At 49.4% G+C, this 17,499-nt stretch overlaps 3 protein-coding genes across 4 annotated transcripts; 2 read left to right on the plus strand and 1 right to left on the minus strand.

Annotated features, from left to right (window-relative positions):
* The first annotated feature begins 449 nt into the window (after positions 1–449).
* Positions 450–2,062, plus strand: LOC119269935 (B3 domain-containing protein Os03g0212300-like). The gene is made up of 5 exons (XM_037551877.1): positions 450–732; positions 850–946; positions 1,052–1,343; positions 1,425–1,576; positions 1,653–2,062. The coding sequence occupies exons 1-5, from the start codon at positions 710–712 to the stop codon at positions 1,935–1,937; spliced, it is 849 nt and encodes a 282-aa protein (XP_037407774.1). The 5' UTR covers positions 450–709; the 3' UTR covers positions 1,938–2,062.
* A 2,733-nt stretch (positions 2,063–4,795) lies between these two features.
* On the plus strand, positions 4,796–8,760 carry LOC119269934 (heat stress transcription factor A-2b-like). 2 transcript variants are annotated; one of them, XM_037551875.1, is made up of 3 exons: positions 4,906–5,322; positions 7,698–8,319; positions 8,400–8,541. In XM_037551875.1, exons 1-3 carry the CDS (start codon positions 5,023–5,025, stop codon positions 8,420–8,422), a joined length of 945 nt encoding a protein of 314 aa, XP_037407772.1. In that variant the 5' UTR covers positions 4,906–5,022; the 3' UTR covers positions 8,423–8,541. The 2 variants fall into 2 exon arrangements, with proteins under 2 accessions (XP_037407773.1, XP_037407772.1); XM_037551876.1 differs by having other exon boundaries at positions 4,796–5,322; positions 7,698–8,760.
* A 2,907-nt stretch (positions 8,761–11,667) lies between these two features.
* On the minus strand, positions 11,668–15,972 carry LOC119272755. Its single transcript, XM_037554161.1, has 6 exons — positions 15,840–15,972; positions 15,283–15,497; positions 14,792–14,887; positions 14,643–14,714; positions 14,454–14,570; positions 11,668–13,014 (listed from the first exon to the last, which is right to left on the minus strand). Exons 1-6 carry the CDS (start codon positions 15,970–15,972, stop codon positions 11,668–11,670), a joined length of 1,980 nt encoding a protein of 659 aa, XP_037410058.1.
* Positions 15,973–17,499: the final 1,527 nt, after the last annotated feature.

A 17,499-nucleotide genomic window follows, 5' to 3' on the forward strand; every position in this document is an offset into this window, starting at 1 on the left:
TCCTTTGTGTTTGGATTTCAGTGTGCTTGTAAGGATCAACTACTTTGTACTGATTCGTGATATAAATGATAAAATTCTAAAAAAAAGTGGTAGTGTACCCCATATCCCTCCATGGCAGCCAGGGGTTGGGCATTTACCAGCATCTTAACCTGTTTCTTCTTCAGTTACTCTGGTTTGGCTCTGCGTAGAGAAAGTGATGACCCATAAACAGATACTTACACATCAAATATAATTACTTCCTCGGTAAGCAGCCTTAGAACACGGAAAATATCCAGTTACGTACACCACGATAATGCGCGGGGAAGAGTAGCTGTAGGCGTGTAGAAGAGAGTGTAGCCTGTAGGCGTCTAAACCACCAAGCGCTTGGCCCGCACACGACACAACCGAGCATGCATGGATAGAGCCATGTGAGCTCCAAAGGCTACAGCACACACGCCGCGCAGCTTGACGCCCTTTCGGTGTTCGCTGCCAGTAAAGCGAGGCCCATCTCGTGTGTGTCCTGCGTGCCGCTTCTTGCTAAGAAGTGGCAAACGAGACGTACGTGATGGGTGCGTATGTGTTGGTGCTGCGCAGTTACATCGATCCCAGCGTTCTACAAGAGATTCCTCGCCTCCTCCCACCCCACTCCAGCACAAGATTCCAGCCTCCTCCTCCTCCTCCCACCAGTGAGAGTGAGACTTAGACCAGCCGGTGGCCTCGCCCGTGCTCCATGGTGATCCTGCGCTCTCACAGGTAGGCGGCCGGTGCGGCGACCGGAAGGGAGCACCACCGGCTCGATCTGCTTGCTTTGACGTGTCGACTTTCGGCCGTCTTCTTGGCTGTTTCACCGGTCTGATTTTCCGAGCACAGGGACACGGAGCCGGCGGAGATGGCGCAGGGCAGCCCGGACCTGGCTGGTTTCCAGTTCTACAAGCTCATGGCTGCCGGAATGTCCTGGGAGAAGCTGGTACTTAGTTCCGCATGCTCTGCTAGCTAGTTCACCAAGCACGAGCTCGTCTCTCTCTCATCTCTCTGCTTGCTTACTGTTTCTTGCCGCCCGTCTGAACTGCAGGTGCTGCCTGACAAGTTCGTGAGCGAGCTCAGCGGCCTTGAGCTCCGGGGCGTGAAGCTGCGGGTCGACGGCGGAGGGGCGCGCGCGTGGGACGTGGAGGTCGTCGCCAACGAGCACGGCGACATGCACCTCGGCAGGGGCTGGAAGGAGTTCGTCCGCGCCAACGGCATAGAGCTGGGGCAGCTCCTCGTCTTCTGCTACGACGGCGCCGCCCTGCTCACCGTCAAGGTGTTCGACGACTCCGAGTGCGGGAGACACTGCTGCCAGCGCGAGGAGGAAGACGACAGCGCCGGTACGTTCCCTTCCCTTGTAGTATCTTCCCTTGCAGTATATATATATCCTGGAACTGACAGTGCGCGGGTGAGTTGAGCAGAAGAGGAGGAGTCTCCGCCACCGGCGTTGCCAGGGAGTGGAAGCAGCAGCAGCGACGGCGTCGTCCATGGCGGCGGAGGCGGCGCCGCGCCGAGTCGGTTCACCGTGACGCTGGGGCAGTGCCACCTGGGCACCAAGAAGAAGCAGTACCTGGTGAGCCGTGGCTGTAACCTGTAAACGTGCGCCCCTCCCCGCATCTTTGGTTTCTGACTGTTTGCCGGTTAAGCAGAACGTGCCTGTGGAGTTCAGCCAGTCGCACGGGTTCACGGAGAAGGGCAGGGTGGTGCTGCGGATGCGCGGGCAGCAGTGGAGCGTCTGCCTCAAGCACAGCAACCGGCGGAAGGGCAACGCCAGGACCCGCACGGCGCTGAGGTACGGGTGGAACCAGTTCCGCGTCGACAACGGCCTCCGCGTCGGCGACATCTGCTTCTTCCAGCTGCTGCAGGACGCCGGCGGCGACGACCCGGTGCTCAGCGTCGAGGTGCGCAAGGCGGACGGCACCATCGTCCAGTGACTAGACTACTGATTCGTGTTAATTTGTGCCTTGAGCTTGATGTGATGGCAAATAAGCAAGGAATGGACTGTATGATGAACCACGATCTGGATGTTGGATGAATGAACTGCTTTTATTATTTATTATACTAGTATATATAATCTGCGATGAGCTGCTAACCATCGAGGAAACAAAAACCACTTGACCTAGGCAACCCACCAAGCGCCACCCAACTATGAACGAGTAATGCTAGACCTAGGTAAGGTTAGTAAATATTTTCTGTAAAAGGGAACGTGGTGAGGTGGGATTGGATGGATAGATGCAGCAAGGGCCCACCCCGTTAAAATCAGTGGGCCAGAGAGTTTTAGTTAGGAAGCTTTCGTAAATCTTCGTAGTGTGTTATATAGATGTAGGATTATCGAGTATGGACAGATGAACAAATCATGGGAGATGGCAGTGATCCAAACAATAGAAACGATTGTTGCACGAGGACTCAGGATAACAGATAAGCCGGTGGCTAAATTTCGTGTTTTGACCCTTTCTGAAACTTGATCAAGATCTGACCCCGCCTTGCAAAAATTTTGGGATCTTATTATTTTCTTACCGCCGGGGTCCATGGCGGCAGGGTATAACAGCTTACCGCCAAGGTCCCTGACGGTAGGGTTGCACGTCCAACCGAAAAATCTTCTAAGTATGAAACATAGTGCATGCTCGCATCTATTGCCGGACACCTTGGCGGTAGAGTTGTACAGGCTACCGCCAGCCTGCTCGGTGGTAGGGGTGTTTTCTATCGGCATAGACCCTGGCGGTAGCAAAAGGGTCAGATCCCGAAATTTCGTGTTTTGACCCTTTTTTGAAACTTGATCGAGATCTGACCCTGGCTTGCAAAAATTTTGGGATCTTACCCTTTTCTTACCGCCAGGGTCCATGGCGGTAGGGTATAACAGCCTACCGCCAAGGTCTCTGACGGTGGGGTTGCATGCCCAACCGAAAAATCTTCCTAAGTATGAAACATAGTGCATGCTCGCACCTATCGCCGGGCACCTTGGCGGTAGAGTTGTGCAGGCTACCGCCAGCCTATTCAGCGGTAGGGGTGTTTCCTATCATCATAGACCCTGACGGTAACAAAAGGGTCAGATCCCGAAATTTTTATAAACTGGGGTCAGATCTCGATTAACTTTCTCGAAACACGGAATTTTGCCTCACCCAGTCGATACACAAGAATACAACTCGAACGTTTACTGCTAACCAAAGTTCAGACGACCCAACTTGTTTCTTCGTCGGTGCCAAAAACACTATACAACTAATCAGAGTCCTATCTACACTCACTCAACTGGCCTGCGAGGTTGCCAATGCTGGTGGCACATCTTGCTGCTCATCGCCAGTTGCATGAGGCTGTGCATTTCCTCCATGTGCCTGGTTGACATCGTCGCCTTCTGGAACAGAACCATGTCCTGCCGCAGGCTTGTTGTCGGCATATGCAGTAGCTTCAATTGACCACCATCATCTTCATGTAGAAGAAAAAGATTGAACGCACCAGCTAGTTCACCTCAAAAGCTCAATCTGGCAAGGGAAGGTGGGCTATGCATTTGACACACTCCCTTAGGATTTTTGCACATATTCGACGAACACGACGACTCCTTGCGGGATTTGGGGGACTAGCACGAACTGCGGAGATTTGAGATGGCGGAAGGAACTCTCAGAGGAAATGGGGAGAGAACGAACTGCATTTTCGAAATGGGAGCGGCGGGGTGGAGCGACGGAGAAGAGAAGTGGCGGGCGCTTAGTCAGCCGCTTCGTCTGAAATTGGTGTGCTCACCAACGGCACCCCACCCTGACCGCGCGGCACCTGAAGCGCGTCGCGAACTGTCTTGAGCCCGACCGCACGACACCTGGACAATGCGATCGCCATCGGACGACGCAGAAGGGTGTGTGCCCAGCAGCTCCAAAAAGTGCAGATGCACTTTTTAGAATGGGAAATGCTTGCCTTCAACCGCCTGATCACGTATGAGCGTCCGTCATCTTTGTATCCATCAGATGGACTCTTGATCGGACGGTTGAAAGCAACCCCCTCTGTGTCCACGCTTTCTGCAACTCGTCGTCTGTTTCAGAATATCAGTCTGTAACTAGCCTTTTGTTACAAGCCAAACGCAGGGCACAGACCAGGGGCGACGGGGGCCGGGATTAGGGATGGTGTCGGCGAGCAAGTGCTCCGTCCACCCGCGTCCCTGCTACCCTCTCTCTCTATCTCTTCACACAGATTCAATTGGTGTTGGCCTCTAGATCAAGCAGCACCGCCTCTCTCTCTCCCTCTCTCTCTCTCCCTCTCCACATAGATTCAAGTGGTGTCGGCCTCTAGATCGAGCAGCACCGTCCTGCCATCACCTGCCTCTGCGAGGCACGCCATCGTTGGAGCCTCGTCTATCATCGCCCCTCATTACACATCACCACCGCCCTGGAGGAGCACCGACGTCCATGGATGTCGCCTCCTCGAGTTTCAGCCACAACCGCTGGTGTTGCCGCAACAACGGTTCTGCAACATTATCTCTGCTCTGTTGCAAAACAAATCTGAAAATGTTTCTGCAACACAACTTTTGTTGCAAATGTTTGTGCAACAAGACTTTTGTTGCGGAAGTAGAGGACGACGCCTTTGCCACTTGATTGAGGCAGATCTAACGGCTCATGAGGCGGTGGATCTTTTTAATAGATCCGCCGGCCGACGCGTAGCACACCCTTTTAGAATTTAGTTTTTTTAGAAGACCCTCTCATTTTCACAAGGTGTGCACAGCCAGCAGTCACGCTGGCACTTGTCGCGCCGGCCCATACGAGGCCCAGTTCCCGACACGGGCCCGCCCCGCCGTTCATCCTCCTCCAAACCCTCCACGCCTTCCAGAACCTTCCATTCCCCAAATGGCCGTCTCTCTCCTCCCCGCTCCCCGCCGCTCCTCGCTCCCTCGCCGCCGCTCCAGCCGCCGAGAGGAGAGTTCGGTCCCGTCACGGCAGACGCTCCACCGCAATCTTCTCCAGTAGGGCCCGCGAACAGAGGTACGGCGAGGAGGGTTTTGGTGTGGTCGCTTGGTTGGGAGGGTTCTTGGGGTTTGGGTGTATGGACCCAATGCCGAGTCTGGTCAAGGTGGAGGAGGAGGATGGCCATGGGACAGGCGATTCGCCGGGGGCCACGGCGGCACCGAGGCCGCTGGAGGGGCTGCGCGATGCCAAGCCGTCGCTTTTCCTGACAAAGACGTACGACATGGTCGATGACCGGAGCACCGACAACGTCGTGTCGTGGAGCGCTGGCAACAACAGCCTCGTCGTCTGGGATCTGCACCGCTTCTCCGCAGTGCTGCTGCCGAGGCACTTCAAGCACAGCAACTTCTCCACCTTTGTCAGGCAGCTCAACACCTATGTAAGCTACCAAGCCCGATTCCCTTGACCCCTATGCAACTGATTTGTTATGCCTCGATGCGAGTAAATGTTGTCCCTTTTGCATGTTCTTGATGCTCCCAAATGCAATGCTGTGATTGTTACCTGTGAAATTGATGTGATTTAGCCATTGAGATTGTGTTGCCAAATTTGGTGAAGAGAAGTACAGAAAAAGAGAGCCAGTTACAACTGCAGAATACCATTGACTATTTTGGTTCAACAGTGGGGATATCATCTCTTGTTTAATATATGAGCGGGACATCTTGTACTTCAGAAAATCGGTGGTATTACACTAAACAAGTAGACCTGAATCCTAGAAGTGCATAATGACTTCAAAACAAACAAACAAAATCCTAGAAGTGCATAGGAATTTATGTACCTAGCCAGTTACATAATATTTATGTAGAAAATGCACAGGAATCCCTCGCTAGTAAACTTCAGTTAATAAGAAGGCAACACATTCACAAAACTTTTACTTGTTTGGTTGGATGTGCTGGGTAAAACTTTGGACTTTAACTGTTCTTGTTGACTACTGCTCCAACGTACTCCCCCTGTTCCTAAATACAAGACGTTTTGGCAGTTCAATTACGTCTTATATTTAGGAACAGAGGGAGTACTATATATCTTATGTCATCATTAAGACGAAAGAACTTGTTGAGAAAAAGGGTTATTCTGCCTGTTTCACGTGCATTTATCCTTACCCTGCTAGTGTATATTTTTCCAAAGATAATTTTTCGTGACATAATCAACTGCAACATTGTCTTGCATGTGTTGTACAGTTGTGTACTGCATGCCTTCGTATTAGAGCTTCCTCTTGCCAAATTAATAGCAGTTTGAATATATTCATGGACTACCACATTATTTGGATTTCTTTATGAGCATGTCCATGGTGCCATCTCAGGTCATATGTCACTGTGAAATGTTTATCTTCATAATTTACATGGCTGTTGCACTGTGCTGTTACCTACTTTCACAATGCAGTGGTTATGTTTGCAGTCTCTTTCCCTTTTTCTGCAATTTGGCAAAGTACATAAAAAAAGTTGGAGGTTGAAGATTGTTGTATTTCACTCGCTCCATATCACAAATTAGTGACATTTTAGACACACCTTCTGTCAAACTTTTAAAACTTTGATGAATAGATTCTGATTATTCCATTTGAAAATTTCAAATTCATATATTATATAGTTGTCTCGGAAGGTATTTCTGGAATATTATATTTTGTAAGGCTTGCACATATATTGTATTATAACTCAGTGGTCAAAGTTACATATTTGAAGACCATGTCAGTGTCTAGTGTCACTTATTTGTGATATGGATGGAGTATTAATTAGTCTGGTAGATAGTGTGGATATCAGCTCTCCTTTATGATTAGGGTGATCTGTACTACTTAAGAACATCGTGGTATTACACTAAAACAAGCAGAGCTAACTTCCAGAGGTGAATAGGAATGGTATAATGTCCTATGACATACTATTCTGCAGAAAAGCATAGGGAATGCCAAGCAGAAAAACTTAAGTTAATAAAGCAGCATATTGCCACGCTTTAATTGAATGGAGCTTCGCTGAGATATAAGTAAAGCTGTATTTTAACAATATCTAGTGAATTACTTTCCTAAGTTCCTTTTTCCTCATGTTACCATAAAAAGGAAATCAACATTCTGGTGAACAAAATGTTAAAGCCATGTGTTCACATTCATTTTTCTTTACCCTGCTAGTGTTATATTTATGAGAAATTCACTTGACGTTAGGTAAACTGATGCTTACTGCACATTGGACCACTTTTGCAACAACAAGCAGTTTGAACCATGATAGGGCCAAAATATTGCACCTTGCACCACCTCTTTTGTCCTTCGTTGCCTCTGATGAAAGCTGCAGTATGTGCCCCCACTTCATATTTCGTATAGCCGTTGCACTGTGCGGTACTGTTGTTACCGCTGTCCCCGTTTAGTGGTTAATGTGCATTCCCCCTCTCATTTTGGGACCTTTTCACCGAATAAAGGTTGTATTCTAAAATTAGTTCAACATCTTTTATTCTTCTATAAGAGTTGATATTTCTTTCTTTTTGAGTATTTATAAAAAAAATTCTCCTTCGAGAGAAAAAAAAGATGAAGATTAAAGAAGAGTTTTGAATGAATGTAGCGAAGAAACAACTGAAATGATGCACTTAAACAGATACCCTGTTGCGGTTCCATCTCTTGGTACTGTTGCGCTTGCGGCTTACGTTCTAGAAAGAAGTAAAATGTAAATATAGCGTGTTGTTTTTTCCATGTTGAGAAAGAATTAACATGTTGCTACACACTTGCATTAGAAATCTCCTGGAAGTAATTTTTCCGTGGTATGTTGTTTGTTGGCTTGTCAGGGTTTCAGAAAGGTGGATCCTGATCGATGGGAGTTTGCCAATGAGGGTTTTCTACGGGGACAGAGGCACCTTCTGAAGAACATCAGACGTCGAAGACCTCCCGCTAATACTGCTCCAAATCAGCAATCTCTTGGATCATACCTTGAGGTGGGACACTTTGGAAATCATACAGATACCGACCAGCTGAAAAGGGACAAGCAACTATTGATGGCAGAAGTGGTGAAGCTAAGGCAGGAACAGCAGAGCATGAAAACGCACCTGAAAGGCATGGAGGAGAGGCTACATGGAACCGAGCGGAAGCAGCAGCAAATGACAGCATTCCTGGCACGTGTCTTCCGGAACCCTGAATTATTGAAGCAACTGGTTTCCCTGAATGGGGTGAGGAAGGAGCTCCATGACGCTATGTCAAAGAAAAGGAGGCGTAGCATCGATCAGGGTCCTGAAGCTGATGACATGGGTGCCAGTGGCAGCCTGGAGCAAGACTCACCTGTTCTGTCTGATCCACATGAGTCAGTGGAGCTTCTTGGAGAGGTGTCGGTGGAACTCCTTGCTGACGGCGTCCCATCTGAGCTGGAAAGTTCGGTGGCACTCCTTGCTGATGGGATCCCACCTGACCTGGAAGGTGCGGCGGAACTCCTTGTTGATGTGATTCCATCTGATATCAACGACTCAGGCGTTGACACTAACGGTGTAAAGCCACAGGATTTTGGTCTCGGTACCTGTGAAGTGCAGCAGAACGGAGCCCAGGGGGTGTTGCATGATGATTTCTGGGAGGAGCTGATGAGCAGAGCACTCAGCGCTGAGGATGACAACCCGGTTAACGTGGACGGCATGGATGTGATGTCCGAGAAGACGGATCATCTCGTCCCAAACAGCCCGACCCGCGCAACCTAGTTCCAAATTTCATTCTGTTATATCGCTGTGGCTTCTGTCGTGTTTCATCCGCCCACCCTGCAGTCTGCACGCAAGGAATTCTGCTGTGTCCATGGTGATTCCCCTTCGTGTCTGTCTTCTAAACTCTGCAACGGGAAATGTTTCCATGAAACCGTCGTAGCCCTCCATATATTATGAGCGTTTCCTCCGACTGAGCTTAGAGTTCTGTTCGTTGTTTCTGGCAAAACATAGACTGTCAGTCTGTAATGCGGGACGGTAGTGCTAGCGGTTGAATGACGCATGTTTTGATCTGTACGGTGTAAGACAGTTTTCTGGAGTTAAAAGGTGGATCCTTATTTGACAATGTCTTAAAATCTGATTCCTTATTTAACACTGGAAAAGTTTTTCTTTCCTATTTGATATTAGTCCTAAATTTTATTCCCTATACGACACTTCCGTCCATTTTGAGCCTAAATGACACCTGAAAAGATGATTTTGCCCCTCATGCGGTATGTGTGTGCGCGCGTGTGTGCTGTTGCATGTGTGGGTGCACACGCACATGTGTGCTGCTGCTGCATGTGTGTGTGCATGTGTGCTGCTGCGTGTGTACGTGCGTGTGTGTGTGCTGTTGCGTGCCTATGTACTGCCTGCGTGTGTGCTGCTGATGCGTGTTTGTGTATGTGTGTGTGTGCTGCGTGCGTGTGTGTTGCTGCGTGTGTGCGTGCGCGTGCATGTGTGTTGTTGTGTGTGTGTGCACGTGCGCGTGCGTGTTGTTGCGTGTGTGCGCACGTGCGTGTGTGTTGGTGCATGTGTATATGTTGTTGTGTGTGCTTCTGTCCTCGCACTGGTGCTGCTTGTGTATGCTATTGCCCCCTACACACATATAACATGAGGGGCAAAAGAGTCTTTTCAGGTGCCATTTAGGCTCAAAATGAATGAAAATGTCATATAGAAAATAAAATTTAGAACTTGCGTCAAATAGGGAAGAATTTTTTTTCAATGTCAAATAAGGAAACAGATTTTAAGATAGTATCAAATAAGGAATTTTCTCTATTGTGTATGGGGTAGGTTTGTTAACGATCGCTGGGCGTTGCAACAAAATGGTGACGAGACCTGATTTGGTCAGGGCGTCTGGTTATCCGACACATTATTTAGTTGCAGATGTGCGGGGAGCAGTGGCCCGTGCACCGGCGGCGGGGCAACGCTACGGGTGGCACCACTTCTGCGTCGACGACACCTGCCTACTCTTCACACTCCGGGACCGTCCAGTTGCCACTGCTTTGATGATGATCCATGCCGGCATCTCGCGGTGAGGACGACCCAGTGCTGAACGTTGAGTTGCGCCATTCTCCGGTGATCGAATGGTTCGCGCAGACGTGTTCTTCCTTGAGCGTTGGTTTGGATGTACTCCCTCTGTTCCAAAATAAGTGACTTAACTTTAGTACAAAGTTGAGTCACCAAAGTTGAGTCACTTATTTTGGAACAGAGGTAGTAAGAGCAATTTTAATGGGGTAACCCAAACGGACGGCGTATTTGTCCGCTTTTTGTTTGTTTCGGTCGATCGCCTGCCCGGCGCCCGCCTAGTTTTGCATTTGGGTCGGCAGTGCGCCCAACGCGCCGACCCATGTCCGCATTCAACTTTTAAATAAAAAAGGCCTGCGGCCAATTATGCCAGCGGCCATGTCTCATGCCGGCACCATGCCAGCGCCGGCATACAATGCTGGCTTCAAAAAATACCACAGTTCATGCTGGCGCACTCGCCAGCCGGCCGATACACATGGCAGCACACAAAAAAGGGTGAGCACTTCCCGGAGAGGCGGGAGGCCTGCGGGTAGACGTGGAAGCCGGGGACCGGGTTGCAAGCCGACGCGCGGGGTGAGTCGGGCATCACCATCCGAGGAAACGCCGACGAGCCGGTGCTGGCCGCGGTGACGGCGGCTTGGAGGACGCTGTGCTGGTTAGGGTTTACCCCTAGCATGTAGAGCGCCTCCCTCGTTGCCGCGGCGACGCGGGAGTTGGTGAACTCCTGTTGCGCGGCGGCGACGGCGGCGGCCTGCGCGGCGGCCTCATCCCTCTTGGCCGACTCCCTTGTCTGCTGTTCGGGCGTCAGCGTCTTCTTCGGCTTGGTTGCGGCGGCGGTCTTGCGCGGGGCACGAGGCTTGCCTTTCCCGGAGGGGGCGACGGCGCCGGACGAGGCGAGGGAGACGAGGCCGGCGGCGGCGTCGAGGTCGAGGTCGATGGCGTCCTCCATGACTGGTTGGGGGGCGGGGGCGCGCGCGGGCGGGCGGGAGCGTTTTGGGGGAAAATGATGGTGGTTGCCACTGACCGGCGGGCCGGGGAAGAGGAGTAAGCGTGCGCGCGCGTCCGTCTTGTGTCCGCGCCGACGCAAATCCGGCTCAAAATTGAGCCTGGAATTGGTCGCCCGCGGACGAAAAACGGACGCGCGTCCGTTTAGGTCGGCGCGTTGGGCCGTCACTTTTGCCCACACCGATCCAAACGGACGCGGACGGACAAAATGGGTCGCCCCATTGGAGTTGCTTTAATAAATTGAATTTTGTGTGAACCAAGATGCTTTTCATTATCTAATGTTGTATGTATAACATGCAGTCCTCTTGCATGGTTGGTTCGAAAGAAAAAAAAATTGTTCTATAGAGATGAAATGCTTTTATTGTCTAATCTGCAGAGCTGCTTACCATCGAGGAAGCATAAACCACACGACCTAGCGTCAATCAATCACAAGCGCACCCATCCATGAACAGTACGAACTAAATCTTGGGAGATGGGAGTGATCCAAACGGCAAAAACGTTACAAGACTGATGCTAAACAGATCATCAAGTCAATACACCACAACCAAAATTCAGATGACCCGACTTGTTTCTCCGTCAGAAAAACATTTCCTCCTGTGCCAAAAACCCTATAGAGCTAACCAGAGTCTTATCTAGCTGACTCAATTGGCCTGCGAGGTGGAAGATGCATCAGGCTGCATGCTCATCGCCAGTTTCATGAGGCTCGCCTTCTGGAACCGAATCATGTCCTGCCGCAGACTTGTTGACATTTGCAGTAGCTTCAGTTGAGCCCCCGTTGCACCAGTCTTGATTAGTGTACACCCGCTGGGTCGACGGACCGGGCTGCATTCATCAGATTGTTAGCGACCGCCTGACCAGTGTACAATGGACGCTGCCCATAAACTCCGGGATGCAACCCTTGCTGTGGGTAGGCCGCAGCGGCATGGCTTGCAAGTTGCTGATAGTTTGCATTGTTAGCAACCGTCTGACCTGTGTACGCTGGCCGGGTCGATGGATACTTCCCATATACAGCAGGCTGCGTTCCTTGCTGCGGGTAGCCTGGACCGCCATGGCTCGCTGGCCGCTGATAGTTTGCATTGTTAGCAACAGCCTGATTGGTATACGCTGGCTGAGTCGATGGATATTGCCCATAGACGGCAGGCAGCATTCCTTGCTGTGGGTAGGCCAAAGCGACATGACTCGCTGGCTGTTGATAGTTTGCATTGTTAGCAACCACATGATCAGTATACGCAGGCTGAGTAGATGGATACTGGCAATAGACACCGGGCTGCATTCCTTGCTGCGGGTAAGCCGATGCAACATGAATGGCTGGCTGTTGATGATAGTTCGCATTGTTAGCAAACGCCTGATCAATGTAACCTGGCTGAGTCGATGGATACTGCGTCACTTGCTGGGTGTAGACCGAAGTGACCTGGCTCGCTGGCTGCTGATGACCACTTGAAGACTGCACGTACCCATGAGTAGCACCAGCAGTTGCACCATAGGGCTGACCATAACAAAGTCCTGGTTGAGGTGGCACGGTTGAGCTCTGTAATGCATATGGCTGCTGGGCTGGAGCTGATCCTTGGTGGTTTGTGCCTGGCATAGGAATACCATAGCCTTGCTGAGCTCCACCAAAAGCAGACTTTCCATAGGGATGTTGCTGTGGAGGGTAAGACTGGTATGCTTGCTGAAAATTCATTGACTGCTGCCCGTGGCACTGCCCATTATACCATTGCACATATGTAAGTTGGCCCGGGGCAGAGTGTTGGTAACTGCTAGTATAACCAACGGGTACTTGCGGGCTCCAGTTGCGGTAGTTTATTGGAGCTTGAGCACCAGTAGGACCTCTAGCCGAGTCGTACATTGGAGCTTGAACGACACTGGGAGGACCTCTAGCTGAGTATGTGTTGTAAGAGGCATGATATTCGTAACAACCACCCTGATAAGGTGCCTGACCTGTACCGCCGCCTGACATTTGGTTCCAGCCAGTATCCATGCCACCTCTTGATGCAGTCTGCTCAGAATATACACCATCAAGATGGTACTGTGGGTTCTGACAATGCATACCTCCCGGGTAGTTATGACCATTGTTAGAACCCCATTGAGGCGTTCTACCAGGCTCATGCCCACCCATCTGTGAACAGGATATTGGAAACTGAACACACAAAACCACAAGATTATCAGATAGAGAAGACAGATTTAAACATAAGCAAGGGAACTGAAATACACCAAACTAATCTGCTGTAACTAGAAGGAGATATACTTGAATGAGCAGGACTCGCGATTATAGACTACATGAATCTACTTTGATAACTTGCAAAGATTAAAAATGAACAAACATTTACAAGATTTACACAACAAGTTATCATGCATGACAAACTCAAGAGATGTAGTAAAACCTCTACAGGCACAAAATAACCACGATAAAACATGAAGTGTTACTGAGCTGACAGAATAGATATCATTCCTCTAAAAAATAATAAATATATAATAAGCCAATATAGAAAACCCAATAGATGGGCATGTAAAGTTTCCATGGTGAATACTCCAAAAGGCAAGAACTGGCAAGAAGTTTACACAGGAAAAAAGAAGGTTGGCTTAGATTCACTTTATCTGATGCATAATGGAGACACGTAGAATGTCATGTGTACTTCCAAACATGACACAGAACTCTGCAAACATAAGGATGCCAATTGTCGGGTTAAAAATGATTATCAAAGTGATATGCCACTAATGTCACAAGGCATATATCACAGACGTACGTGGCTTAGGTCTTACCACTGCTGAAGAACAAAGCCCGACTACCATCTTCTGTACAACAGTGGGTGATGGAGAATAATGAATTACTGAACCCAAACATATTATAGAGCTGTATCAGCAATGTGAACCATCATCTAGCCAAAAAAGAACTCTTAAAATAAAGCAATTTAGTTTTGGAATTTATCTTTCTAAGATCCCATGTCATGAACAACCAAAAACGATAAGGCCTTGACATTGTGATCACATAGTTGAAGAGCATACAACTTTCTGCACCGATGGATGGAAAAAATAAATAATACCTATCATATGGTTCATAGCTACCAGGGATATCAATGAAGGTTACAACAGTCAGATGCAAAACTGTCATGGAGATATCATACGATCAACATACATGATAAGTTACAAGTTAAACTTATTATGCCTTACAATCAAGTTGGATAGCTAATGCCACGGTCTAATAAAACTCAAATATTTGCTCAATCATGGTAACATAAAAAGTGCAAGCAACATTTCAAAACATAAAGTGCATCTACTCCCTCCGTTCCTAAATACAAGTCTTTTTAGAGATTTCAAATGGACTACCACATACGGATGCTTATAGACATATTTTAGAGTGTAGATTCACTCATTTTACTCCGTATGCAGTCACTTGTTGAAATCTCTAGAAAGACCTATATTTAGGAACGGAGGGAGTAGCAAACATGGTTTTTAACTTCATGCAGATCCTACATGTATAAGACTAAAAAAATATGCAGTTTCCCTTAAAATCTTCAAATAGCATACAGAGCAATGTAATAGATTATAGATACAGATATAGGTAAGTATCAGAAGCACCTGACTGATGAGTTCTAGGACCATTGTTCTTGCAATCTCTATTTGATTCCAATTCCCAGTAAGTCGTATTTTTCTTTCTGTGAAAAGATCGCCTTCAGGGAGATGTTCCGGGATTAACTACAAAAAACGAGATTAGTTTTCATTTTGAAGTGAATAAAAAACATCCATGCATATAGTTATAGCACTAACCTGAATGTCAGCCCCGGACTTAGTTTTTAGAGCCTTAATGGTCTCACCTCCCTCCCCAATGACCAACTCAGCCTACATATTATGATAAAAGGAAATATATCAGGGCTCTTAAGTAAATTTTATAGCCGAGATATTTTGTTAAGGCTCACCTTGTCATTTGGGACATGGATGTCCACTTGCTCAGCACCAGATTGTGGAGTCCCAAAACTTCTAGCAGCGAGTGTAGATGAATCACCTACATCAACCTGAGAAAGGATATAATTTAATTTGGATCAGCTTCGTCATACTACACAATCTGGATTTTAGCATTTGAGGTGATCTGCAGGCATCTGATAGTTTCCGCAGATTTATCTTCCACATTCAGCTACCAGCTTAGCTTAACCAAATGCAGAACTGGTCTGAAAGTGAATGTCAATTAAAGCTTCTGGGGAATACATGCATAGAAATACCATCTCAACTTATATGACCGAATTCTTGCCTATTGGACCCAATGCCCGTTAAATGATTTTTTCAGAAATTTTGGGCCCAATGCAGCAACTAAAATATGTTTCGAGTATTTTGGGCCCAACCAGCAACTAAAATATGTATATTCACACAGAAATAAGCACTGAACAGCATAACTAGGATAAGTAGACAGTACCTTGCTTTGAGGAATTTCAATTTTTCGCGTCACTTCTTGGGTAAGCGCCTCGGCACTCTGCTGTTCTGGTGAGGGCTCATCATCTTCTTGAGGAAGTTCTGAACATTCTTTTGGACCATCTACTTCAGAGCTGCACAGCATGCTTTCATCGACAGGAACCTCCCCATTCACCACTTCTGATGTTTCAGGTCCATGCACTTCAGTTTGAGTAATACCTGGTGCAGATAAGAAAAATTAAACAATCTTATTCATGATAACAATGTAATGTAATACGACAATTGTAACTCATATTCGCTACAAGTCAACAATTATGGCAATTACACAAACAACTCGATGGCAAAATTATTTTTTAACCCCTTTGATTGCTTGCAAAATTGAGCAACAGCACCATATGCAATCCTTGCCCATACCAACTCGACCCTCATTGGCATTGCTCCGAAAAAAATAGCGAATCAGCCTAGAGACAACGCAAAATCTATCACGCCTAGGCATATTGCAAAAATACTACGCGCATCAAACCGAGACGATGTAAAAAACAAAAACGGCGAAAAATATACCTGACCCGTTGCCCTCGCCGTCCCCGTGCGGCCGCTTGGACCCTGTCTCCGCCATCTCCTCCTCCCCTTCTCCTCCCACCCCCGCCCGATCCTCGGCGCCGCCACCACCCTGCTCCGCGTCCATCGGCAGCATCGCCTCCTCCCCTCCTGTCTCGCCAAGCTTCCTCTTATAATCGAGACCGGGTGGAGGCACCGCCCCCTCCTCCGCCATCGGCGTCGGCACGGTCCCGGCCGCCGTTTCCGTAGCCGTGACCGGCGCTGTCGCTTGCGGGGGCTCGCTTGTCCTGGCGCTAGCGTCGGTCTCCGCCATTGGTGGGGTTGGGCTAGGGTTTTGGTTTTGGCGGGAGGACGCGGGGGACTCGTGTAGCGGGGAGGACGGGACTCTGGAAGAGGGAGGCCAGGCGAGACGGGCATCGCTCGTGCCGACTCGCTCAAGCGCGCGAGCATATGGGCTGGCCCAGGTTCGCGTGTACTACACTGCCTCGTTTTCTTTTCTTTTTTTCACATTTTTATTCCGTTTTTTATTCCATTTTTAAGTTTGTTTACACTGTCAAATACTCCCTCCGTCCAGAAAAAGTTGTCTCCGTGACGTTTTTGCAAAAAACTCCTCCCCAGACTTCCGACATAACCCGCACTCCTCGTCTTCTCCGGTCGACACTCCGCCGCTCCGACACAGGCGCATGGACGCCGGAGCTGCCCTGCGCCGCGCTGCTCTCCTGCTCTCCCGTGTGTCCTCCACCACCGCCGCAGCTGCCTCTTCCGCCGCTCCCTTCTGCCTCGCGCAGAATCCCTGCCTCCCTTGCCTGCCTCCCGAATCTCTCCTCTTTCTCCCCAAAAATCGTTTCTTCTTCCTCCCGCCGCATCTCCTGCTCGTGCCCACCCCGTCCGTCCTAGCGTTGATGGAAGAAGCGTGGCGGGCCCTTGGCTCGGCGGTCGGCTACGCTACCTTCCGCCCCCGCCTCCCCCCGGCGCCGCCGCCCCCGCACCCGTGGTGTGGGGTGCGGCCATGATGGCGCGCCGGGAGACGGTGGCCAAGGAGTCGTCCGTGCAGGCGGTGAGCCGGATCGTGTCCAGCTGCACCAACTCGACCGGCCTGGCCCCGTCCACCCGTCGTCGACGCCAACGCCGTCATCTCGCTCGCCTCCACCGCGGGCCGGCTGGTCAAGATGCCAGAGGTGTTCGAGGAGGTGCGCGACGCCACAGCGCTCTGGAGGCTCGCGCTCCTGCCCACCCCCGTCGAGACCATCGAGCAAGAGAGGTCGAATGTTTACTTTAGCCGGCCCAGACCCTTGTATTGCTGCTTTCATTTGCTGAATAGAGCTTAAACTCTGCACTTTCATGGACTGAAGTTCATTTTTCTTGATGCTCTCTGCATTGCTGTATTCAGTAGGGCCAGCTCGAACCGTGTGCACCAGGAAGAAGGCTAGCTCGAACATTGTTTGGTGAAGCAAGCAGCTGAGCTGGTTTTGTTCTTGTCGCCTTGGATTGTGCAGCGATTGGAGGAGGACTTGCTGCAGAGGAATGGAGTACGAGTACAGATGCTGCTTCCGTTGATCTCAGGTGAGCTTGCTAGACGAGTACAGATGCGTCCTTGGTGATTTTAAAACTACTGTTAGCCATGGAATTTGAGAGAGCAACCACACATTGAAACAACATTGGG

Source organism: Triticum dicoccoides, chromosome 3A (genome assembly GCF_002162155.2).
Source record: "Triticum dicoccoides isolate Atlit2015 ecotype Zavitan chromosome 3A, WEW_v2.0, whole genome shotgun sequence".
Classification (NCBI taxonomy): domain Eukaryota; kingdom Viridiplantae; phylum Streptophyta; class Magnoliopsida; order Poales; family Poaceae; genus Triticum; species Triticum dicoccoides.

Excerpts from the sequence above, each read along its gene's own strand:
- LOC119269935 (XM_037551877.1), top strand. The coding sequence starts at position 710 with ATGGTGATCCTGCGCTCTCACAG. Across the intron at positions 733-849 it reads GTGATCCTGCGCTCTCACAG|GGACACGGAGCCGGCGGAGA; the intron begins GTAGGCGGCCGG and ends TTCCGAGCACAG. Across the intron at positions 1,577-1,652 it reads CCAAGAAGAAGCAGTACCTG|AACGTGCCTGTGGAGTTCAG; the intron begins GTGAGCCGTGGC and ends CCGGTTAAGCAG.
- LOC119269934 (XM_037551876.1), top strand. The coding sequence starts at position 5,023 with ATGGACCCAATGCCGAGTCTGGTCAAGGTGGAGGAGGAGGATGGCCAT. Across the intron at positions 5,323-7,697 it reads TCAGGCAGCTCAACACCTAT|GGTTTCAGAAAGGTGGATCC; the intron begins GTAAGCTACCAA and ends TTGGCTTGTCAG.
- LOC119272755 (XM_037554161.1), bottom strand. The coding sequence starts at position 15,972 with ATGCTGCCGATGGACGCGGAGCAGGGTGGTGGCGGCGCCGAGGATCGG. Across the intron at positions 15,498-15,839 it reads CGGCGAGGGCAACGGGTCAG|GTATTACTCAAACTGAAGTG; the intron begins GTATATTTTTCG and ends TATCTGCACCAG. Across the intron at positions 14,888-15,282 it reads TTGAAATTCCTCAAAGCAAG|GTTGATGTAGGTGATTCATC; the intron begins GTACTGTCTACT and ends ATCCTTTCTCAG.